At 36.3% G+C, this 20,730-nt stretch overlaps 1 protein-coding gene across 3 annotated transcripts in view; it reads right to left on the bottom strand.

Moving 5' to 3' along the window:
• LOC106082185 (mothers against decapentaplegic homolog 6) overlaps positions 1-20,730 on the bottom strand; it is a 102,501-nt gene that overhangs the window by 55,377 nt on the left and 26,394 nt on the right. For all 3 annotated transcript variants that reach the window (XM_059364164.1, XM_059364163.1, XM_059364165.1), the window contains exon 4: positions 326-373. In XM_059364164.1, the coding sequence (XP_059220147.1) occupies positions 326-373 (48 nt within the window). The remainder of the gene's footprint in view (positions 1-325; positions 374-20,730) is intronic.

Below are 20,730 nucleotides of genomic sequence, written 5' to 3'. Positions count from 1 at the left end.
CATGATGCGCACTAAGAAATGGGGTAGCAACACCTGAAACACCATGTGCCCAATGTGTTACTATTGGGTTGCCCAAAAAGTAATTGCGGATTTTTCATATAGTCGGCGTTCTGTCAGTTATCAGCTGTTACTTTTAGCTTGCTTTAGAAAAAAATTGTAAAAAAGTATATTTGATTAAAGTTCATTCTAAGTTTTATTAAAAATGCATTTACTTTCTTTTAAAAAATCCGCAATTACTTTTTGGGCAACCTAATATATAAAACCGATACACTTAGCCCTGCTGATATTTTGACAGTAAAAATTCTTTAAAAAGTCGCAAACTTACCTTCGTTTCTGTTCATCCTTTGGCTTTGATACGGGGGTGGGGCACTTTCTGTAAAAAAAAAAGAAAAAATTATCTATTAGAAAGGAAGTACAGAGTAGTTAAAAACTTATTCCATTATAACTTAAAATTAACGATTTTTATTCATTTTTATTTATTTTTTGAAAATTCAATTAAGAACATTTTCGAACCTTCCAATGGACTGACCCCTTATTCGTTTTACACCAAAACATTGGAATAAAATTGATTTTATGTTCAATATATCAATACACAAACACAATGTAATAGGGATCACAATATCAAAGTGATGTGAGAAAACTAAATTCGTATACATACATATGTATATAAACATTAACAAAATATATGACATTCGGTCGATAATAATTTGCGTATAAATTATTATTATTATGAATTTTAAAACAGACATCAACCAACACAAAACGTGGAAAAAAATCAAATGATATGAAGCAAAATAAAAAATTTAATACAAAAAAGGGGGAAAATGCGACAAGTGTATCTCCATTCATAACTTTTGTTATAATTTATTATTATTGTTTTTATGACTATTATTTGTTATTAATGTTATTTGTTGTTTTGTGGCGTTTTATATATGCCATTTGGTAAGACGACGTTGACTACGACGTCAACGACAAAGAGTATTAACACTATTGTCGTTGCCATAGCATAGCAGCATATGATAGTTGATTGTATCAAAAATTCATTCATAAAAAACTATCTAAGTTTGTGTTATTTTTTGTTGCGGGGTGTGTGTGTGTGTGCATGTGTGTGAGTGGCAACATCAATAATATCGCTTCACATGTCACATGGTATACTAACTCGCTTTTAGATATTTTGCATTTTTTTTTTTTCTTTAAATTTAGTTAGCGAAAAAGAGTGTGACTTAAAATTTAATATCTTTTGCGTTTGACATTAAGCGTTTAAGCCAATTAAAAGTTATGGATGAATTTAATTTCTCATTTGATAAAAATTTTTTGAAAACTATAAAAAACCGTAAAAAAAAAACTATAAATACGGCATTAATTTTGGCCGAGCCAAATTTTATATAGCCCCCCACTGTGAATCCCTACATTAACCTTGTTATTATAAAAAAAAAAAAAAAAACTAAATAAAGTTAAAGCAAATTGAATGCGTCAGGCAAACATTGGTATTGATACGATCAGAAAACACTTGGTGAAAAAGCTTCAAGAAGATCGGTCTATAAATATATTTATTGGGTTGCCCAAAAAGTAATTGCGGATTTTTCATATAGTCGGCGTTAACAAATTTTTTCACAGCTTGTGACTCTGTAATTGCATTCTTTCTTCTGTCAGTTATCAACTATTACTTTTAGCTTGCTTTAGAAAAAATGTGTAAAAAAAGTATATTTGATTAAAGTTCATTCTAAGCTTTATTAAAAATGCATTTACTTTCTTTTAAAAAATCCGCAATTATTTTTTGGGCAACCCAATATATATAAGAAATAAATCGGCGTATCGGAATTCATACAAGGGGTTATAATCAAAAGATGAATACTTTACATACTACTAGGGCTACTATATAAGTTTCTGAACTAGGCAACACCAAATGTTACCTGGTGCAATCTGACACATCCATGGACAAAATTAACATTTTCTACCATCATAGTACTCAGAACGACCATTATTTGTGTTGTTTACGGAAATTGAAAAATTATTTTCACAACTTTCGACGTGGACTATTACGACAAGAATGCATTGATGAACTTAAATATTTGTAAAGCGATGAAGAACCAACCTATAGCACTATAAAAGACTGCAAAAAAAAAATGTTTTTGAAAAACAACAACTTTTGTCGAAAAAACAACGAAAAAATTTGTTAATTTTCCTGCAACAATTTATTTTGAATCTCAACGAACCAAAGCAAAAACTTGTTGTTGAAAAGCACTCGCTTTGCAAGCCAACATATAAAAAGTGAAAAGGCGTTAAGATCGCCCGGACCGGGTATATTCGCAATAATACGGTGAAAAATTCATAATTTATGTCTCCATAGCAGCTATATCAAAATATGGTACAGTTTGTACCAAATTAGGCACGGAAACTGAGTGTACAGGACAATATTCAATTTTGTAAAACAAAATATTGGTCTTTTTGGTAGCTATATCCAAATATAAACCGATGTGAACCATATACGACACGGATGTCGAAAAGCCTAACATAAGTCACTGTGTCAAATTTCATCAAAATCGGATTATAAATGCGCCTTTTATGGGGCGAGAGATCCGTCTATATGGCAACTGAGCCAAATTGAAAACGGATATCGAAGATCCTAACACATCTCACTGTCCCAAATTTTCGGCGAAATCGGACAATGAATGATCCTTTTATGGGCCCAAGACCTTAAATCGAGAGATAGGTCTCTATGGCAGCTAAATCCAAATCTGGACCGATCTGGGCCAAGTTGAAGAAAGATGCCGAGTGGCCTAACACAACTCACTTTCCCGAATTTCGGCGAAATCGGTTAATAAATGCGCCTTTTATGGGCCCAAAACCTTAAATCGAGAGATCGGTCTATATGGCAGCTATATCGAAATCTGGACCGACCTGGGCCAAACTGAAGAAGGATGTCGAGTGGCCTAACACAACTCACTGTCCCAAATTTTGGCAAAATCGGATAATAAATGTGGCTTTTATGGGCCTAAGACCTTAAATCGACGAATCGGTCCATATGGGGACTATACCAAGATATAGTCCGATATAGTCCATCTTCGAACTTAACCTGCCTATGAACAAAAAAAGTATCTGTGCAAAGTTTCAGCTCAAAATCTCTATTTTTTAAGACTGTAGCGTGATTTCAACCGACAGACGGAAGAACAAGCTAATCGTCTTAAATTCTTACGACGATCAAGAATATATATATAATTTATAGGATTAGGTGTGTACATTTCGATGTGTTACAAATGACACATCGACTATATTATAGACAAGCAAAACAAAAAAACAATACAACCACTCCATACATGTGCTGGCTTTGCTGCACAGCTTTGGTGTGGTGGTTAGTTTTATTTTCTTTGTTTCGCGTTGCTTCTTCTCGTTCGTTTACTGCTGCTCTTGGATTGTTCTCTGTCACTCTCTCTCTCTCTATATTATAACCCTAAAAACAATTTAAAAACTTTTGCCGCCGCGGAGATTTGAATTCATGATCTCATGTTTGTAGACTTGTACGCATCCTCAAACCTACTTTCGAAAATATTTTTTGAATATAAAACATTTTTTAGTCGAATTTTCTGAAATAATTAAAAAAACAAAAAACAATTTAAAGCGTGCTAAGTTCGGCCGGGTCGAATCTTCTATACCCTCCACCAGGGATCGCATTTGTCTAGTTCTTTTTCCGGTATCTCTTTTTAGGCAAATAAAGGATAAATGAAAAGAATTGCTACGGTATTAGAGCTATATCACATTTTGGTCCAATTCGGAACATAATTGAACTGAAAGTTGGAGACCATAATATAAATTAGGGGCTCAAGAAGTAAAATAGGGAGATCGGTTTATAAGGAAGTGGTATCAGGCTATAGACCAAATTAGACCATATTTAACACGTATGTTAAAGGTCATGAGAGAAGCCAGAACGGTTTGTATGGCAGCTATATCAGGTTATAGACCAATTTAAAGGCATAACAAAACACGTCATGCAACATTTCAGCTTAATCAGATAAGAATTGCGCCCTCTAAAAGCTCAAGAAGGCAAGACTCAAGATCGCTTATATGACAGCTATATCAGGTTATGAGCCGATTTGAACCATACATAGCACAGTTGTTGAAAGTGAAACACGTCATGTCAGTCAAATCGGATAGGAATTGCGTCTTCTAGAAGCTCAAGAAGTCAAGATCCCAGATCGGTTTATATGGCAGCTGTATCAAAACATGGGCCGATATGGCCCATTTACAATCCCAACCCACCTACACTAATAAAAAATATTTGTGCAAAATTTCATGCGGCTAGCTTTACTCCTTCGAAAGTTAGCGTGCTTTCGACAGGCAGACGGACGGACGGACATGGCTAGATCGGCTTAAAAGGTCATGACGATCAAGAATATATATATACACTATGGGGTCTTAGACGAATATTTCGTGGAGTTACAAACCAACGAAATTAGTATACCCCCATCCTATGGTGGAGGGTATAAATTTTTTTTTGCAAAAGAACAGCGCCCTCTGTAGCCTCGTAAAGTCAAATCGGCAGATTTGAAAATTTCGGCCACATCGGATAAGAACTGCATTCTCTAGTGACTTATGAAATATAATCTGGAGATCGGTTTATTGAGAGCTATATCTAAACATAGACCGATTTGACCCATTTACAATCCCAATCGATCAACATCAATGATAAATATTGTTGCAAAATTTCGAGCGACTAGCTTACACGTTCTAAAGTAAGTAAGCGTGTTTTCGGTTTTTATATCCTCCATCATAGGATGGGGTATAATAATTTCGTCATTTTGTTTGTAGCACCTCGAAATATCTGTCTAAGACCCCATAAAGTATGTATATTCTTGATCATCATGACATTTAAAGTAAAGCTAGGCGCTTGACATTTTGCACAAGTACTTCTTTTTAGACCAGGTCGGTTAGGATTGTACATGGGCCTTATCGGTTCATGTTTTGACATAACTGCCATATAAACCGATCCTGGATTTTGGCTTCTTGAGCCTCTAGAGGGCGCAAATGTTACTTAAGGTGTTTTGCCAAGCATGGTCTAATTCATTGAAATAACCAGATAAAGCTTCCATATAAACCAGTCGCCCGATTTGACTTCTTAAACCTCTAGATGCCACAATTACTAACCGATTTGGCTGCAATAATAAACGTGGGGGTGATTCATATGCCTTTAGTTTGAGAAGTGAAACAGCTGATACCGAATCAATTGCATTCTCTCGTTTCGTTATTTAAAAAAAAAAAAAAACGAACACACACACCATCGCATAGTTAGTCACTTCAGGTCAAATTTTTAACATTTCCCTTGCGTTTGTTTTCATTTTGTTTTGTGTTTTTTCTTTCTTTTATTTTCTTTTGGGGAAAAAATAGTAAATTTTAAATTTTGTTGTCAACTTTTTTTCTTTGTTTTGTTTCTTTTTTGGTTTTTCGATTTTTCGTTTTGGCTTCTTTATTATAAACAAATTTGTTATGGACTATTTTAGTGGAGTATGATCTCATCTTGTGAAGACACCGCATATTCAAAGATACGTACATACATAACGAAACAGAATACACATGCATACATGCATACATACAAACATGTATACAATATTTGTATGTCGTTTTCATACATAGTATATATTATATGTGTACTATTCGTAAAATCACTCACACGCGCCATCAAGCCCCCGGCATTTGGACAGACTGTAAAGATTGAATGAATTTGCCTAACTGACTGACTGACTGAAGTGATAGAAAGACAGACAGGCAGATAGAGTGCTTGGCTGCCTGAACCGTGAAATAGATGAATGAATAGAAGAGACGATGGCGATGCTAATACTGATGGCCCAATCTTGAACTTGTTGTGTTGGTGGTATTTTGCATGTAACGAACAGGCGGAGCCCCCTCAATGCAATTTGGTAAAAATTTTTAAAAATTAAATAAAGAATATTTTTATTAAATGTTATTTTTTTCAAATATAAGTTACATATGTGAAAATTTTTACATTGTTATACCCTCCACCATAAGATGGGGGTATACTTATTTTGTTATTCCGTTTTTAACACCTCGAAATATACGTCTAAGACCCCATAAAATATATTTATTCTTAATCGTCATAATGTTTTAAGTCGACCTACCCATGTCTGTCCATCCGGACGGTCTGTCCATACGGAAATCGAATCAGAAAGTTATTCTGAGTCGATCGGTCTAGCTCTTCTCCTTCTTGGCGTTGCAAACAAATGTATGAACTTATAATACCCTGTACCACAGTGGTGGGGTAGGGTATAAAAAGCAAACCGCGGCGATACTTCTCTCATATCAATGAGTGCTCTGCTATTAAACTAAATGATAAAGGACCTCTGACTTATTCGCCTTGAAGTTTTGTAACTTTACTATCCTTCCATTTAACTTACAATGCCACCATACTGCAGAGTTTAGCATATGATGGTTATGATGCTGAACGTCTCAGAACAAATTTTCAGCGGTGGTTTTCCCTTCTTAAAGCTGGCAATATTTGTGAGGTACTATGCCATGTAAAAACTGCGGCATGCCGTTCGGACTCGGCTTTAAAACGTACGTCCCTTATCATTGAGCTTAAACTTGAATCGGAAGGCACTCAATGGTATGTGAGAAGCAGGGCTGCGGAGTCGACCGGAGTCAAGTTTTTGAGGCCGGAGTCGGACTATTGAGCCAGAGTCGGAGTTTAGTTCGGAGTTGAGCACGTTAGCCCCGATTCCAAACTACTCTCCGACTCTGGCTTAGTACTCCGACTCCGACCAGGGGTTGGAATCGAGGGCTAGACTCCGCAGCCCTGGTAAGAAGTTTGCCCCAGTTCCTTAACGAAATGTTCATGGACAAGTTTGCATTTATGTATTTAACTTCATTAGCAATTCCATTTTTTCTGTTTATTTTTGGTTAACAAACATTTTTGTGCACCAGTGTTACTTAAAAATTCCTAAACTTTTTTTTTATTATGTTTAATGTCTATGTTTGTTTATTTACAAGAGAAATATATTTGCATAAAAATATAGTAAACTCACCACTGTGATATGTACACCGTGCACACACGCACACATGTATGTATGTTTGTCAAACAAATCACAGTCAATAGCAAACAAAAATCTATACGAAAATGTTAATCTCCTCAATGCCATACAACTCTTCTCGTAAAATTAAGGAGTGGCTACCTGACAAACGGTTAAATAACTAAAGCTTTTTTAATTGCACCACCATCACAGGCACCAGTAACAACAACAACAACAACGACGACGCTAAATGACAGAGCCAAACATTATGGCCCAAGAAGTAAAAAAAAAATACAACAACAGCAGACACTGGAATTTCAAATATAGAAGACTAAAAGATTTGAAATCTACTGCGCAGAGAATTTTTAAGCAATTTCACATTATTGATTTTAGATTTTTTTGAGATCTTTGTCCTTTTGCAGCAAAAAACAAAAAAAAAATTGGGATTTATTTTTAGCTGGCATTTTATTTTAAGTCTACACAAATGTCAATTACAGTTGACAACTAAATGGAAAGGTTTAGTATTTCTATGCAGGGGAAGCAGAACCTTAATAACATAAGGATTTAAGTTGGCGGTCAGATGAATATGATACTACTGTGACTGTCATATATCTATAAGTGAAGGTAACATCAGAACATGTGAAGTTTCAATGTCAGGCAAATGTATTAAAACTTGACTATCTTTACCTAAAACTGGAGGGTTCTAAGCCAGTGATGGGCATACCTACATCTATACACGTTATTTTGATGTTTACTGAATAAAAATTTCCTATTAGGCGTTATTGCCTAGAGTACAAATTAGTGTTAAGAATCAACGGTTCTATAAGTGGTTGTAAAAAGGAAAATCGTTATAAGTTCGGCCGCGCCGATTTTCGACCAGCCACTACCGACTTAAATCAAAAAGAACCCAGTAAGGAAAGGCTAAAGTCGGGCGGAACCGACTATTGGGTTGCCCAAAAAGTAATTGCGGATTTTTTAAAAGAAAGTAAATGCATTTTTAATAAAACTTAGAATGAACTTTAATCAAATATACTTTTTTTACACTTTTTTTCTAAAGCAAGCTAAAAGTCACAGCTGATAACTGACGGAAGAAAGAATACAATTACAGAGTCACAAGCTGAGAAAAAATTTGTCAACGCCGACTATATGATAAATCCGCAATTACTTTTTGGGCAACCAATATATAATATCCTACACCAACCCTACAATTATAAATAGATATATGTATATGAGAGCTATATCTAAGTCTGAACCGACTTTTTTCGAACAGTTTGTTTGAAAAATGTTGTCACTACGGCCGCATAAGTGCAAATCCGGCGATACATATATATGGGAGTTATATCCATATCTGAACCGATATTGATGAAATATTGCAGATATGTAAAGATCTGTAACAAAACAATCTGTGCCAACTTTTGTGCAGATCGGTTGACAATTTTAGTTGCTACGGCCATTTAAGAGAAATTCGGACGATACATTTATATGGGAGCTATATCCAAAACTGAACCGATTTTGATTAAATCTTGCAGATATGTTAAGATCAGTAATAAAACAATCCGTGTTAAATTTTGAACAGATTGGTTGAAAATTGTAGCAACTACGGCCATTTAAGTGCAAATCGGTCGATACATATATATGGGAGCTATATCCAAATCTGAACCGATATTAATGAAATCATGCAGATATGTAAAGATCAGTAACAGAACAATCCTTGCCAAATTTTGTGCAGATCGGTTGAAAATTGTAGTAACTACGACCATTTAAGTGAAAATCGAGAATATGATCGCCGCCCCGTCCATGATATTAAAATCTTTCTGGGAGATTTTAATGCGAAGATAGAGAAGGAAGACATCATTGATCAGTCGAAAAGTTTTGCCTTCACTAGATAACGTACGATAATGGGTTGAGGCTAATGGGTTTACGAGAAATACGATATTTAGCATTGGAATTTCCGGCTCTAGAAAATTAATTTCTGGTATAACAAAAATTGTTATCATCGCATATAAAGATTTCTGTTATAAGATTTTTTTTTTTGCTTTAAGATTTCAAAACTTTGTACTTCATTAAGAGACTTCTCTTTTCTTTAATACAGATACAACTTTTATTGTTAAGTTCTTATCATCCCTTTTATCAACCACTAACAATCTTGATTTTCATGCAAAATTAATGCAATGCATTTTATGCAAATCAAACCTCTTCTACGAAGAATTTCTACGGAAATTGTTCATTTTGACTTTTAAGAAGCAAAGCAGGAAAAAAAAGAACGAACACAATGTGCTCATGTTCTATTTGTTCCTCAGAATGTTTTTAAATAAAAAAGCAAAACTAAAACCAAACCTTTTTTCTGCGAAAATTCAAACGACCCCACATTTGACTGGCGGCGCTCACTTGACCGCTGACAACAAAGGGTTAAAGACGTAGAACACACCATACACATTCATTCAATTAATTCTAAATGAATATGTAAAATGTTTTTTCTTCCTTTGAATTTCAAGACATCGGAATGCGCTTTAATGTTCTGCCTCTTTTGTTTTGTGGCAGTGGTGGCGGCGGCGACAGCAGCCGCAGCTAATGATGATACTCTTGGAAACCAGTGGAAATGGACCCCAAGAAGCAACCTTCAAGCCAGCCAGCCAGCCAGACAACAAACCTACCAACAACAATTCCCAATATTAGAGGTAAGGTAATCATATGAAACACAACATGAGCCGCCGCCATCAACATTCGAAGTTCGTTCGAAGTACTGCTGAAAAAACAAAAACAACTTTGGTATCATACTCTATGGGATGTGTGGACATGGCGCCGAAGCTTTTAAACCAGTCATTTGCTTGTCCTTCCTTCCTCTTTTCTTCCAGCAACTAACTATTCGCCTTTCTGTCGGTCTGTCTGTCGTTTTGTCCGTCCCTGCGTCTGCCTTTTCATTTGTCTCTGGATTTTTATATGCATTGTGCATTGCCTGCTGGCCATAATGGGAGCGCGCTACATCATCGTATCGTATTTTTTCGATTTTAAAATGCATCAATGGTACATGCTACAATTCTTGGAATTGATGAACGATCTGTTGTTGTTTTTTTTTTCTTATAATGCGCAATATTCTTTGCTTAGTGTAGAGGAGGTATTCTTCTTTTCGACTTTATCATCATCATTGGGCTTATAATGCCACTTCCATACAGCCATTCGAGTCATGTGTAACTGCTATGCAAGAATTAGGAGCAATCAGACGGAAGAATACATACATGTAGGACGTTAAAAACTGAAGTGACTCCACAAGGAAGTAAAGTAAAATGTATGATGGCCTTTACACAAGTGTAGAGATACAGTGGCTAAAATGAGGCAAGATTTTTGTTTGATAAAAATTATTGGGTTGCCCAAAAAGTAATTGCGGATTTTTTAAAAGAAAGTACATAAATGCATTTTAAATAAAGCTTAGAATGAACTTTAATCAAATATACTTTTTTTACACTTTTTTTCTAAAACAAGCTAAAAGTAACAGCTGATAACTGACAGAAAAAAGAATGCAATTACAGAGTCAAAAGCTGTTTAAAAATTTGTCAACGCCGACTATATGAAAAATCCGCAATTACTTTTTGGGCAACCCAATAGATAAAGAAAACCGGATTTCATATCGCTGTATATGCTTTTGCGGTTGTAGTGCAAGCACTTAAAAAAATTCAATTTTAATAAGAGAGGTGATGGTAGCTTAGGTTAGGTTAGAGTGGCAGTCCTTTACAGACTCACTTAGACCATTTCAAGTCCATTGTGTAACCACAGTAGCGATAGATTAAGGCCTCCGGTGGGAATCGAACCCATGACCTGACCCGACACTGGCAACTCAAGCATGCTACCAATTCGGCTATCGGGGCGCCAGGGGTGATGGTATCAAGTACAAATGTTTCTAAGGTACATTCGAGTTAAGAGGGGAGACTTTTCTCATATTAGTGCTGGAGGCTACCGTGGACAGAGGATAACATGTCGGCCTATGACGCCGAGCGCTTTGGTTCAAATCCCGACGAGAACATCAGAACAATTTTCAGCGGTGATTGTCCCCTTACTAATGCTGGCTACATTTGTGAGGTATACTGCCATGTTAAAATTTCTCTAGCAAGTGGTGTTGCTATGCGGCAATCCGTTCGGACTCGGCATAACATAGGAGACCCCTTATCACTGAGCTTAATCAATAATGGGACTGCACTCATTGATATGAGAGAAGTATCCCTTGTAACTAAATGCAATATTCATGGGAAGTAGTGGTAGTAGGTGTTTGAAAGGAATGTTGACCATGACTATGCCTCAAATGGTCCATCCGCTTAGTCCAATTTCGGCATACTCTTCTCTGTATAGACAAAAACTTAACCATAACCCCACAAAAAATAGTCTAAAGGCGTTAAATCGCACTATCTAGGAGGCGTCAATTGGCCTCCGGTTCCGAACGTGAAATAAAATGTTCACCGAACTCGCCTCTCAATAAGCCCATTGTTATGCGTTCTGTTTGGTATGTGGCAGCATCTTGTTGAAACCAAATGTCATGCAAGTCAAGCTCCTGCATTTTGGGCAAAAAAAAAATATGGATATCATCTCACGGTAGCTTTCACCAATCACAGTTACGTTATAATTCGCATCATCTTTGGAGAAGTACGGTCCAATGATGTCACTAGCCCATAAACCGCACCAAACTGTGACTTTTTCTGAATGCATTAGTACAGCGGTCAAAAAAAGTATTCATCATTAGCAAAATTGATAATAAATTCACTTATTTTGGGTAATTGAAGAAAATTTAAAGTAAACAAATAATGCAGTTTTATGCAATAGTTTATTTTTCGTAATATGTTTTAAAATAAATTCAAAAAATAAATTTAATTAGCGCAAAAAATGCAATTTTATATAATAACACCAAAAACAGAACAAAAAAAGTATTCATCATTGATGTGCTATCATCAAAGTCAAATTCAAATATTATTTGGGAATCCCCCTTTTCTGTTTTATTTAGTAAAGGAGGCTTTGCCCTTGACAGCAAATATTTAATTTCTAGTTTTTGTCAAAATGGGTCGTAAGCAAAACGAGGTTTCTGATGAGGTAAAAGTTTTGATAATAAAACACCACAGGAATGGTTTAACTCAAAAAACTATCAGTGAAATATTAAATAGACCACGATCTACTATACAATCCATCATCAGAAAGTGGACAGAAACGAAAACTGTTGACAATAAACCAAGATCTGGTCGACCAAAAGCACTTTCAGTTGGAGATGTGCGTTGGCTAGTGCGGCAAGTTCAGAAAACTCCGAAGACAAATGCGACCATTCTTCGTAAAAACACTATGGAATATTTAGGGAAGGAAGTTACTACACAAACAATTCGAAATACACTCAAAAGGCATAGTTACAGAGGAAGAACTGCACGTAAGAAGCCCTTTATAAATAAAATAAACCGAGTGAAAAGGCTAAACTTCGCAAAAATGTATGTAAAACAGCCCGAATCATTTTGGAAAACAGTCATTTTTGCAGACGAGAGCAAGTTTAATCTTTTTGGGTGCGATGGAAAGGTCATAGTGTACAGAAAACCAAATACAGAGCTTGAAGAACGAAACACAGTTGCTACTGTAAAACATGGTGGAGGTGGTTTAATGGTTTGGGGGTGTATGGCGGCTTCAGGAGCGGGAAATCTTGAAATTATTAATGGAGTAATGGATCATAAGTATTACATTGACATTTTAAAGAGGAATTTAAAAGATAGTGCTGTAAAACTTGGGCTTGGTAATAACTTTCAATATTATCAAGATAATGACCCCAAACATTCTGCTTTAAATACCAAGATGTGGATGCTGTATAACTGCCCCAAAGTCATTAAAACTCCTCCTCAAAGTCCCGACTTGAACCCAATTGAACATCTCGAACGCAAATTGAGAACGCGCAATTTTTCGAGCAAGAGTCAAATGCAACAGGTGATAATGGAGGAATGGACTAATATAGACCAAAATATAACCGCTAAATTAGTCCAATCGATGTCAAACCGTTTAAAAGAAGTTATAAGACGCGGTGGTCGAATAACAAAGTATTAATTTTTTTAAATTATGTTATTTATTTTTTTGTTTTTTTGCAATGATGAATACTTTTTTTGTTTAATTTTTTGTGTTCAGCTGTAAAATGGCCCTTTTTGTTCCAATAAATACTATTTTTTTCTTTAAAAACAATGAAATTGTGTACATATATATCACACAAGCACTACTGCATCATTAGTTTAATATGTTTTTATTCCAATTGTCTTTTGTAGACTTATTAAAAAAAAAACATTGAATGATGAATACTTTTTTTGACCGCTGTAGCTCTTGCAATACTTCTGACTGATCTTCGCTCCAATATCGACAATTCTGCTTATTTAAGTACCCATTGAGCCAACAACGAGCTTCGTTGCTGAACACACAGAAGCGCGCAATGACCTTTCTTAACAGAGCATGCATTTTTATAATAAAATTAAATAATTTGCAAGCGTTGTACGTTTGTAAGACGATTCATGGTTAAATTATAGACCAAACTGAAGATGTTTGACAGTGAAATAAAACACGAAACATGCGTGAGCTGTTTAAACCAGTATTGCCAAAATGATTATAGCTAAAAAATTACCCTTTATAATGCAAATTTATTGCTTCTAATGCGAAACAATGGCAAAATACCAGGTTTGTTTCTCAATGATGCATGAATTCAATGTAAGTATCTTCAGTTCAACATGAATAAACAATTGAACTAGTTCAACCAAGCAGATCACCGGAAAAACGAATTGAATTAGTTCGCATTATTTCACCAGTCCAGTCAGCTAAATGGCGACACTCCAAACTTGGTAAGCAGTGACGCACTAGTTCCATTGAGCACCTCACTGAAAAGTCCGAGATGAACTAGTACTCTCTCCAGCTCTGTCAGCTAAATGGCAAAACAATGAATTCGATTTTTAGTAACGAACTAGTTCAATTGAGCGTTTTTACTGAAAAACAAACTGAACTAATCCTCATCAATCGATCCCTTTCATTCATAGTTTAGTTAAGTAAATGACACTTGCCATATTGGGAGGATAACAAAAACTACCACCATTAGGCATTCAATGGATAGAACTTCCTTCCTTGTTAGAAGGTCTTTGAAAAGTACTAAAAAGCTCAAAACTCTTCCATCCATCCAACCTAACGAGGATTTGGGTAACTTCTCTAAACCTTACATATTAGAGTGAAGAAAGTCTCAAAATTTTATAATTCTAGCTTGATACCTTCGATGCTTCGGTTTGGTACTTTTTAGTACCGCAATTCTCCCCCTTTAGCACCATACTATTTCCCCACTGTACCACATTTGTAAAAAATTTCCTTATTAACTTTCATTTTGTTGTGCTTTTTTGTTCCACCTTTCAGACATCATGACCAAAATAATAGAGGCACTGTTGTCAAATCAGGTTTCTAAAGATTGCTAAAAAAAAAGCCACCATTGCTAACAATGATGACAAAGATTCTAAGGAAATTTCAACCCAAAAATCCTGATACTGTAAATCTGAGAAATTGATGGCGAACCTAACTGAAGCGCATAAAGATGATGAGAAGGTTTTTGACATTTTTGTCAACATCAACATTCGCCAAGTCCAAACTAATTTTACCGAATTTTGAAAAACAAATAAAAATGAAGTCTTTTTCTTAGAAAAGCTAAAATAATCGTACTAAACAAATCACCAGGAAGAACTTACTGATGAAGAAGAGCCACCGCCATCGCCTCACAACATACCAGTATCTTCGAAGGCAGTGAGTCAGTCAGTTTGTGTTCAAAGAAATCCTATGGCCCGAAGGCCCAAAACAGCGCCAATTGTATAGTTCCCATAACCAGTTCCTCCTTGGCAGTTTTGAAGTTTCGTCTACCTGTTATTGTTACCTGCTGCTGTTGGTCCTGATGATATTGAAATGTGCGATTTTGTTGTTTGTTGCATTGTATTGTTGCCGATGATAGCAGCAATGAGAGTAGGGAAACTTCAAAGATTTTTATAAACAAACACTAAACGTAAGTAAAGACTAAGATAATGGGCGAATATCATACAACACATGTCCGTCCAAATGTCTGTCTGTCCGCACAGCACAGTTAATTTGCCACGATTTGTGGGTATGATGCTGGTGCTCTCCAACAAACTACTTGATCTGTGCTGCAAGTTGTCTTCCTTATGATGATGATGATGAACACTGCACAGGAAGAAAGCGCAAACTTGGGATTTGGAACAGCGATGATCTGCTTGTTCCTCCCTGTCTGTCCCTGCATGTATTGCGGTAATGTTTTATTGGCTTCTGGCATAACAGACTGCTGAGCTCTTTGGCATGTCTGACAAATCATGATATTTGAGTTTGAGTGCAGCAGCGCATGTTTGTTGTACTGCCCCCAAAAGGAATTAGTGGATGGATGGATGGATGTATGAATCGTTTCGATGGTTTCGTTTGGTTACTGCTGCTTGCTGGGATGTTTGGGCTTGTTAACCAAAATGAATGCCATCCTTGAAGCGCACACACGACGTCACGAAGCTGACATAAATTAAAAAGCAGAACAACTTGAACTGAACAACCAAAAGGCAACAACAGCCCCATCATCATCATCATCATCATCACCATTATCATCATCAGCAGCAACAACAATGCTTAAGTTTTTTGTATTTTCCAAATAAAAAAAAAACATTTTCCGTTTAAACATGACGTTGTAGCAAAAAAAAAAAACGACACACATTTTTACCCAACAACCGACCAAGCTAAAAATTTTACAAGGCTCCTCAAACAAACAAAAAATGATACCCAAGAATCTCAACCAGACCAGCCACAGTTATCCATGGGGATTCGGATGCACTCGCTCCATCATCAGGGTATTCAACAGCATTCACATTGCATTGAGTGTCTGTCTTTCTGTTTGTTCATTGCAGCGCTAAAAACCTCTCGATGATGGATTGTTTGGGCGATTGTCTTTTGATGGATGCGCTGCGCAAGCGCATCCACACTGGCAACAGTCCAAAACTTGATATTACCGATTAGGAGACCATCAAACAGACAATGTACTATCGTTTAATTGCGAAAGAATGCGAAAAAAATATAAACGCTTGCCTAAATTGTTGCTATTGTTAGTTATGTTAAACAATAGCAATTGTTTAATTATAATTCGATATAACGTCTGATGGTGGAGTTTAACATTCTTTTCTTCATTTTCTTTGTTTTTGCTTAGCCAGGTGCTGCAGACCTAAATGGCAATGTTTAGAAGTTTTTGTGGAAATTACTCAATTATGAAACTAGGTTTGCAAGCGAACAAAAAAAAGATGCCTTTGTAAATTCCAAACTTAAGTTCTTTAATTTTGAAATTGAATTCAGAAAACTGATTAGCCCCATGTGCTGCATTCGCTTAAACCGATTAATGATTTCAAAAGTGTTATGGGAAAGCGCTCTTTTATTAACAAGAGAGAGAGAGAGACATCTGTATAATGACTTCAAACAAAGTGCTCTTTCATAAACAAGAGAGAGAGAGAGAGACATCTGTATAATGACTTCAAACAAAGTGCTTTTTCATAAACAAGAGAGAGAGAGAGAAACATTTCTTCAATGACATTAAGCATAGTCGCAGCGACACTGATGTTGCAGAACTTGTAACAACGTTGGGGACACACATCACTTGCAGGTCTGATAGTGATGTATCACATACAGCGTAGGTTAGGTTGAAAGAAAAAGACCACCGTTGTATTTCCGCCTAAGGCAGAGATGAGGGAGATAGAGAGAGAGAGAGAGACGTTCATACTATGACCTCGTATATGGTCCTTTAGACACCTATGTTACAAGAACTGTTACAAAGCACAGTGTTGCCAAATCGAAAAAATCTTGGAAATAATTTTGGAAATTTAGAACGGATTGAGATATGTACACGAAACTTAATATACTCAATGCTTAGGTGTTTTCCAATAAGTAGAGCCGATGGGCTTTATACTTTAAAATATAGAGCTTGGTAAACCCTACAAAAAGCATGCTAAAATGTCTAGTAACGGTTTATGTTTAATTGGACTTACAAATCTTAGTCATGCTATCGTCGGTATTTCTGAAATTGATGGACTTTTTGAGAACTGATTGAAATTTTCTTTACATCGTTTGAAAATTAACCCAATTCTACGAGTATTAATATCATCAATTATCATGAAATCGGTTTATATGGGAACTATATAAGGTTATAAACCGATTTGGACCGTATTTGATACAGTTGTTGAAAGTCATACGAGAACACTATGTGCAAAATTTCAGCCAAATCGGACGAAATTTGTGGCTTCCAGAGGGCTCAAGAAGTCAAATCGGGATATCGATTTATATGGGAGCTATATCAGTTTATAGACCGATTTGGATCCTGCCAGAGTCGTCTTCGACTCTTTGGCGATAACAAATGTTTGCAGGGAGCAATTTGGTAATAATATCAATCTTGTGTATAGAAAAAATAGATCTGTTCGCGTACTTTTCCAGTAAAAATTTCCAGGAAAGTAAGCACAGCCTTGACCCTTTTTTGCTTTTTATTTGAATTAAATAGCTGAATTTCATAAAACAGCTGTTCGATGCTGCAAATTTCTGTTGAAAAAAAAAACTCTAGTAGAAATTTGTGAGCTCTCAATTACCAAACAATCAAAATTGAGGTCGCTCGCCCGCTCTCTTCTGCTGGCAAATAAAGTATGCGAACGACTTTTTGTGCAAATTTTCAAACAGTTTTGAGAACGCACACACATAATATTTACAATAATTTTCAGTTCGAAAACCTTAGTTTTTAACGGCTCTAGCCCATAGCCCCAACTTTTTTATTAATCCCAAATCACTCATTTGTTATTCGCTCATACGATTCTTGCGCGATTCCTAGATCTTCCAAGACTCTTCTGACTTACTCTTTAACAACTCATAGGAAAGATTCGCGGAACACTCTTCCAGAAGATTCGTCTTGATGACACAACTCCTCACGAAGAGGGAATCGTCTGCGACTCATAGACGAACCCATACGCGATCGAAACCTTCTTTTAGAAGATGCGAAGTCCCCTCGCTATTGTTTAAGGAGAATGTTCGTCGGAAAACCTTTAACCTTATGTCCAAATGAGTTTTAAGACCCATGCCTTTAGTCCCATCTCCATTCTAATGTGTTCCAATTGCTAGCAAAGTTCTCCTTTTGGTTCTCAGGTTGTAGGTTAAGTTCAAAAATTAGCCTGTTTCCCGAACCTCTGCCAGTATTTCGCAAAATACGTCTTGTGTTAAAATTTGAGGTATATAGAGCTTCGTTTTATCGCATTCTGCAACCCTGGCTTATAATCTTCAATCTTGCGTATAGAAAAAATATTTGCAACAATTTTCAGTTCAAAAACTTTTGTTTTTAACGAACGATGGACAGATACCCACAGCGCCATGACAAGCCTATAAGCCAGACAGACAAGCTTAAAAAACCCAACAGCATTCCCAATGTGTATAACCCCCATGAGATTACAATGCGGGATAGAAAGAATTTCTGAAATTGATGTCCTAATGAGTTTTAAGACATCCATAAGATATTATAACAACCATGTATGATGGCCAATAAGTCGTATGTATGTTGGCTTAAATATATCCAGACCACCATGGAGCAGCACAACAGTTGTTGATGTTGGCGTTGATGATGGGGACAATGGGTATACAAAAGCCCATGAAGGTAAAATGACCAACTAACATGCAGGCAAGCAATTGGTGGTCACAAACATTCACATACCAGCATTCCCCAGTGCATAAATGCCTGTGCTATCGGTAATGTCGGTCATATTGACCGACTGACTTTTCAGTTAAACGCTTGATGAACCATGGTATGTGCAAGTATGCGTGTTTGAGAGAGATTGTATGCACTCTTTTACTGTCACACACATACTCTCACATAAATGCAGTTACTTGAGTGTTGCATTGTGTTGAAACATGTGCACGAAAGTCTTGGCAAATTTGTAAGGCTGGCCATACACATATAAATTGACTAGTGCAAAATACGAGCGTAATATGGGGAAAATAATTTGAACACTTCTAATTTTAGCGATGTCGAAGAGCTTAGCATAACTGTCGCAAATTTTGGCAAAATAGTACAATAAATGCGACTTTTGTGAGCCCAAGACCTTAAATCGAGCGAGCGGTCTATATGGGGGCTATATCAAGATATTGTCCGATATAGCCCATCTTCGAACTTAACCTGCTTATAGACAAAAAAAAAGCATCTGTGCAAAGTCTAAGCTATCTCTATTTTTAAAGACTGTAGCGTGATTTCAACAGACAGACGGACGGACATAGCTAGATCGTCTTAGATTTTTACGGTGATCAAGAATATATATACTTTAAAAGGTCGGAAATGGATATTTCGTTGTGTTGCATACGGAATGAAAAAATGAATATACCCCCATTCTTCGGTTGTGGGTATGAAAACTCTTGGCAATGCAAAATTGTCAAATCGGTCCATGAGATTAAAGTTTTTATGGTTTTATACCAAAATGTTCAAACAAACCGGCTGCAATACCCCACTTTAAAATCAATATGAATAGGCAACATTCTTGTAGGAAATTGTCCATATGGGCCCCATATTACGCTACTACTCTATTTTTGGTATTTCCACCTTTTTTTTAAAGCACTAAAATTTTTTGAAAGGTCTTCTAAACCCTGAAAAACCCAAAATGGCAAAATGTTGAACCTTAATTGAATCTAAAATAAGGCGATAACTTATATAAAGCCTATGTCACTGCAGGTTTTGTACCAATTCAGAAATTAACAAATTAATTTGAACGTGGGTACCCTACGATTGCTTGAGAAAGGTGTCATTGTGTCTGTGTGCGTGTGTGTGTTTGCAAGTGCATTCAATACTCTCGGCAAAGAGTGACGGTCCGTATTTCAAACTCACTGACTATTCATTCTACCGTTCGTTCGTTGTGGGTTCGTTCATTTGAGCACAAAACACAAATTGAAATACGGATACACATGTGCACTCACACACATAAACATACGCACTCACTTGGAGACAGCATACTATGCTCTCTGGCGGCGCTACAAATACTACATTCGTTCGGTCATACAACACAACACGAAAAAGACAACGACGACGACAACGACTACGAGTATTTATGGCTGTATCCACGTAAAGTGGCGCCAAGCATATAGGCGCCGACGACCGACAGACCACACTTTTAAATAATGCTGGCGTTGTTGTTTTTTTTTATTGTTGCCGCTGCTGGTTTTTCTCGTTGTTGTAGTTGTGTTATTATTGTTGCTGTCGTAGCTTCGTTTGTTCGTTCTTAAGTTTAGTCAGACATCGTTGGGTGTTGTTGTAGTTGTTGCTTTTTTGAGCTATTAAGTTTTGCTTTTTTGATTGTGGAGTAAAGTTGTCTGGACGAGTGAGTGCACGACAAGCAGCAACAAGAACAACAACAACAACTAAGCATGATACAACGATATAATTTTTTTATAGCTCCATCGAATGCTCCATGCTTATACACTTAGGACCACGACGGCGGCGGCAACGGCGACAAGTAAAGTAAACAATCAGCAGACAGTTCCCAAATTGAAATTAACTGATTTTAACTGAATCAAGTAATGACCATTAAATTCTTGTTAAGAACTTACAAATAACCATACACATACACCACACACATGCACATGCACACATACATACACACCACCTAAGCATTCTCGAGTACCTAAAGAATTGACA

This window comes from Stomoxys calcitrans, chromosome 2 (genome assembly GCF_963082655.1).
Source record: "Stomoxys calcitrans chromosome 2, idStoCalc2.1, whole genome shotgun sequence".
Classification (NCBI taxonomy): domain Eukaryota; kingdom Metazoa; phylum Arthropoda; class Insecta; order Diptera; family Muscidae; genus Stomoxys; species Stomoxys calcitrans.
This window is presented reverse-complemented; position numbering and strand designations above follow the sequence as displayed.